The sequence below is a fragment of the Limanda limanda genome, chromosome 7, assembly GCF_963576545.1.
Source record: "Limanda limanda chromosome 7, fLimLim1.1, whole genome shotgun sequence".
Lineage (NCBI taxonomy): Eukaryota > Metazoa > Chordata > Actinopteri > Pleuronectiformes > Pleuronectidae > Limanda > Limanda limanda.
Genome location: NC_083642.1, coordinates 2,818,669 through 2,824,303, shown reverse-complemented (window position 1 = coordinate 2,824,303; position 5,635 = coordinate 2,818,669). Strand labels below are relative to the sequence as shown.

The window sequence follows — 5,635 nt, the reverse complement described above, 5'->3', positions numbered from 1 at the left end:
GAACCAGTGAATGATGCGTTCTGAATAAAAACATGTTTGTGTTTGCAGAGGTCAGGACCACAGACTGAGAGCAGAGTCTCCAGGATCCAGCTGTCTGTCTCAGAGGAGTAACCAGTTCAAAGATCTTCTTCTATTCTTCAGTAAAGAACCTGGACCCTCACACACAAAGTAAGAGACCTGCTACTGTAGGCGTGGTGGTTTATCCTAAATATGAGATGATGAGCCAAACTCGGTTTTGTTCAATCAAGTATTTATTTAGAAAACAATGAAAGGTATGAGCAGAAAAACAACGGGCATCCTTCTCACTGCCCGGAACTCTAGCAGCCCCGGACAGTCTCGAGTCGCATCAGAACACAAAACCCATCAGAATGCATCCAACAGCCGGCGTCTGTAAGATTTTATAACAGTCCCTGGTTCCTCCTCGTGCGCAGGCGTAGTCCATCCTCTTGGCTTTGGAATAAGGAAGTGACAAGGAGCCACTCCCAAGGCCTTGACACAGCTGATGCTACGAGGGCCAAACTGTTGTTGTTGGAGAAAAGATATTATGTTCCTGCTATATCGGCTGTACGTTGTGTTTGTACAGACATTCCAAACAACTAAACCAAAACAATGAAACAACAATGTGACGCACATACATTCTAATTTCAAGATTAAACACTAGGAAGGAAAGGGTTATTATTACATAATTTGTGTGCAGGCCATTATCTGGCCCAAACTGCCCCCCCCCCCCGAACTTTATTGCATAGAGTTCAGTCAGACCCACACTAGCTACATTTTCAAACCCTAACACTACAAACATGTGAAGCTCCATACTGAATCCTCAGAGATTAAACCAGTGAATGATGTGTTCTGAATAAAAACATGTTTGTGTTTGCAGAGGTCAGGACCACAGACTGAGAGCAGAGTCTCCAGGGTCCAGCTGTCTGTCTCTGAAGAGTGACATGTCCATGAATCAGCCTCTACTCTTCAGTAATGAACCTGGACCCTCACACACAGAGTAAGAGAGTGTTTCTCCTGTGACCTGCTCTGAAGAGGATCTAGTTTCCTCTAGTGTGGCCCCTGCATTAGGACACAGCTTCATTGAAGTTGGTGACTAATCTCTCAGAATCACTCAAAGAGCTCAGACCTCCACCAAGAACCAACACGCTCCTTATGAAACCACTTTGAAATCCACTAGAGACTGATTTTGATTTGGATCTGCACCAAATTCCACACACTGGTAAAAATCAGTCCTCTGAACATGTCTGTGAAAGAGGAACCCCCCCCCCCCCCGATCTTGTTCACACACCATAACCTTCCACCAAGTTTACTGGTAATCTGTCGTTTTTTATAATCCCACTAACGAACCAACCAACACACAAACAAACTGGGTGCAAACAAAACCTCCTTGACAGAAGTAATGACAACCTGTGACTGTGACATGTGAGTTATCAGGACATGTCTTCACAGGGAGAGGAAGAGGAGTCATGTTTCTGAGGAGGAGCAGTCGTCCTGCTGTGCTTCGTGTCAGGACGTCCTGAAGGATCCAGTCTCCACCAGCTGTGGACACTGGTTCTGCAGACAGTGCATCACCTCATACTGGGACCAGTCTGGTTCTTCAGGAGACTCCTCCTGTCCCCAGTGTGGACAAAGATCCAGAACAGGAGCTGGAGGTCAGACAGCCGGTCAGAGCAGCACTGTACATGTGTCTGCTGATGTCTTCACTTCTGACAACAGCACATGTGGTTTTATTTTGTTCCTTCATACAGCATCAACATTTAACATCGTTAGAAAAGCACAAAGTTAAAAAGCTTTTATTTTCTGTAGTTTTTCTGTATCTGATGAAAACAATCAGCAGATTCTCAGATTCTCTGTCTCTGACATTGTTTCTTGTCTTTCAGCAGATCGTGGTCTGCAGGAGGTTTTAGATGAACATCAGCTCAGTCTGAGGAAGAGATGTGAACATGTGACTGAAGGAAGTGATGAAACAGGAAGTAGAACCCTCCTCAACAGGATCTACACTGAGCTCTACATCACAGAGGGACAGAGTGAAGAGGTTAATACTCAACATGAGGTGAGGCAGCTTGAGACGGCTTCCAAGAAGAAGATCCTCCACGACACTCCCATCAGGTGCCACGACATCTTTAAAGCCTCCACTGACCAGCAGAGACGCATCAGAGTCGTCCTGACCAACGGCGTCGCTGGCGTTGGAAAAACCTTCTCGGTGCAGAAGTTCACTCTGGACTGGGCAGAGGGTTTAGAAAACAAGGATGTGGGTCTGCTGACTGTGCTTTCGTTCAGGGAGCTGAACCTGGTGAAGGACCAGCAGCACAGTCTCCTCACGCTGCTCCGTGTTTTCCATCCAGCGTTACAGAAGCTCACGGCAGAGACGCTCGCTGTCTGTAAACCTTTGTTCATCTTTGACGGCCTGGATGAAAGCAGACCTTCTCTGGACTTCAACCACAGGAAGCTTGTGTCTGAGGTCACACAGAGGTCATCAGTCAACGTGCTGCTGACAAACCTCATCCGGGGGAATCTGCTTCCCTCGGCTCTCGTCTGGATAACCTCCAGACCTGCGGCGGCCAATCAGATCCCTCCTGCATGTGTTGACAGGGTCACAGAAGTACGAGGCTTCAGTGACACCCAGAAGGAGGATTACTTCAGGAGGAGATTCAGTGATGAAGAGCTGAGCAGCAGAATCATCTCACACATCAAGACGTCCAGGAGCCTCCACATCATGTGTCAAATCCCAGTCTTCTGCTGGATCAGTGCTACAGTTCTGGAGCACATGTTGACCACAGACCAGAGAGGAGAGCTGCCCAAGACCCTGACTGACCTGTACTCACACTTCCTGCTGGTTCAGACAAAGAGGAAGAACAACAAGTACGGTGAGGGACATGAGACGAGTCCACAGCAGCTGACGGAGGCTGACAGGGACGTTCTCCTGAAGCTGGGGAGGCTGGCACTTAAACATCTGGAGGAAGGAAACATCATGTTCTACCAAGAAGACCTGGAGCAGTGTGGTCTTAATGTCACAGAGGCCTCGGTGTACTCAGGAGTTTGTACTGAGATCTTCAGCAGAGAGTGTGTGATCTTCCAGAAATCAGTCTACTGCTTTGTTCATCTGAGCGTTCAGGAGTTTCTGGCTGCAGTCTACATGTTCCACTGTTACACCGAGAGGAACACAGAAGAACTCAAGAACTTCTTGGGAACATATGGGGACACAGACAGTAGATTCTCCCTGGATGACCTCCTGAAGAGAACCATGGAGAAATCCCTCACCAGTACAAATGGTCATCTGGACCTGTTTGTTCGCTTCCTTCACGGCCTCAGTCTGGAGTCCAACCAAAGAGTCTTAGGAGACCTGCTGGGTCGGAGAGAGAACAATCCAGAGATCATCCAGAGAGTCATCAACAACCTGAAGAAGATGAAGAGTGATTACATTTCTCCTGACAGAAGCATCAACATCTTCCACTGTCTGACTGAGATGAACGACCACTCAGTTCATCAGCAGATGAAACAGTTCCTGACGTCAGAGAACAGATCAAAGGAGAAACTCTCTGAGATCCACTGCTCAGCTCTGGCCTACATGCTGCAGATGTCAGAGGAGGTTCTGGATGAGTTGGACCTGAAGAAGTTCAACACATCAGACCAGGGTCGACTGAGACTGATCCCAGCTGTGAGGAACTGCAGGAAGGCTCTGTGAGTGTGTGTGTGTGTGTGTGTGTGTGTTTGTGTGTGTGTTTGTGTGGGGGGGGGGTTTGTTCATATGTGTGTGTGTGTGTGTGTGTGTGTGTGGGGGGGGTTTGTTCATATGTGTGTGTGTGTGTGTATGTGTGTGTGTGGGGGGGTGGGGGGGGGTGAGTGAGTGTGTGTCTGTTGTGTGTGTGGGTGGGGGTGTGTGTGTATGTATGTGTGTGTGTGTATGTGTGTGTGTGTGTGTGGGGGGGGGTGAGTGAGTGTGTGTCTGTTGTGTGTGTGGGTGGGGGGGAGGGTGTTTTGGGGGGTTGTGGGGGGGAGGGTGTTTGTGGGGTGGGGGGGAGGGGGGGTGAGTGAGTGTGTGTCTGTTGTGTGTGTGTGGGGGGGTGTGTGTGGGTGGGGGGGGTGGGGGTGTGTGTGGGGGGGAGGGTGTGTGCGGGGGGAGGGGTGTGTGTGGGGGGGGGTGAGGGGGTGTGTGTGGGGTGGGGGGGTGGGTGTGTGTGTGGGGGGGTGCATGTCCAGGTTCCATGTTGACTTCACAACAATATGAGGTCACTGTGACCATGAACATGTTCTGTGACCTTGACCTTTGACCTCTGACCACCTGAATCTCATGAGTTCCTCTGTTAGTCTGAATGAACATGTTGTGTGACCTTGACCTTTGACCTCTGACCACCTGAATCTCATGAGTTCCTCTGTTAGTCTGAATGAACATGTTGTGTGACCTTGACCTTTGACCTCTGACCTGAATCTCATGAGTTCCTCTGTTAGTCTGAATGAAGCTTGAACCAAATCTGAAAGGATTCTCTTGAGGAGTTTTTAACAAAGAGGGGATTTACCAGGGTGAGGGTCACATGATCACGTTTTGTATGAATGTTGTGTTTTCTGATTTAATTCTCACAGATTTGATATTTTCTTTAATTACAGACTCAGTTGTTATCTCCTCTCAGAGACTCACTATGAAGTCGTGGCCTCAGCTCTGAAGTCAGACCCCTCACATCTGAGAGAACTGGATCTGAGTGGAAACTTCAACCTGAAGGATTCAGCAGTGAAGCTGCTGTGTTCTGGACTGGAGAGTCCAAACTGTCGACTGGAGACTCTGAGGTCCTTAAATCCTTCTTCACTTTTCAGACTCTCTTTCTTATTGGGTCATTATTTATTTAACTTGTCTCAGTTCTGCTCTGCTCACTGTCCCTCAGTCATCTGTCCCTCACCCAGCCTGTCAGTCACGTCCACCTCATCAACTCCATTCACCTGCACTCACCTGCTCCTGATCACTGAGAAAGTGTCAGTAAATAACATGTGGACTGAGGCCGAGGACTCGTCCTCCTCAGGTTTTCAAAATAAGACACATTCTTATTGAAACACGTTGGACAGTTGATAAGTATAGAAACAAACAGGAAGTGACATCAGGAGCCGTCCCTACTTTAAACAGTGTTTAATTACACAAACCTGCTCAGTGACCAACACACAGAGAAGAAGCTGATGAATGAAACAATGGTCCAACATGTCTGATCTGATATTTATCTTCAGGTCACAGACTGGACTGAGGTCAGCAGCATGTTGAGAGTCTGTGTTGACATGATGACGATCCACAACAACAGGAGGACACATTCTAATATTCATATTTCTTTATCCAGGTTGAGGGGCTGCAGTCTGTCAGAGATCAGATGTTCTTCTCTGGCTTCAGCTCTGAGGTCAAACCCCTCTCATCTGAGAGAACTGGATCTGAGTGACAACCACCTGCAGAACTCAGCAGTGAAGGAGCTGCTTGATCTACAGCAGAGTCCAACCTGTCGACTGGAGACTCTGAGGTCAGTAGATGGGTGGAGTCAGTCCACGCTGCTTTCATCAGTATTTTACTAAACACAGTCAGTATCACAGATCCAGGGTCTGTGCTACCAAGCAGGATTTGTGGTTATCAGGTTAACTTCAGGTTTAGTTTTTTCAGTCCTAC

The 5,635-nt window shown here is 48.1% G+C and overlaps 1 protein-coding gene across 1 annotated transcript; it reads left to right on the top strand.

Annotated features, from left to right (window-relative positions):
• The first annotated feature begins 883 nt into the window (after positions 1-883).
• Positions 884-4,573, top strand: LOC133005113 (NLR family CARD domain-containing protein 3-like). Its single transcript, XM_061074693.1, has 4 exons — positions 884-997; positions 1,450-1,652; positions 1,884-3,681; positions 4,450-4,573. Exons 1-4 carry the CDS (start codon positions 942-944, stop codon positions 4,463-4,465), a joined length of 2,073 nt encoding a protein of 690 aa, XP_060930676.1. The 5' UTR covers positions 884-941; the 3' UTR covers positions 4,466-4,573.
• Positions 4,574-5,635: the final 1,062 nt, after the last annotated feature.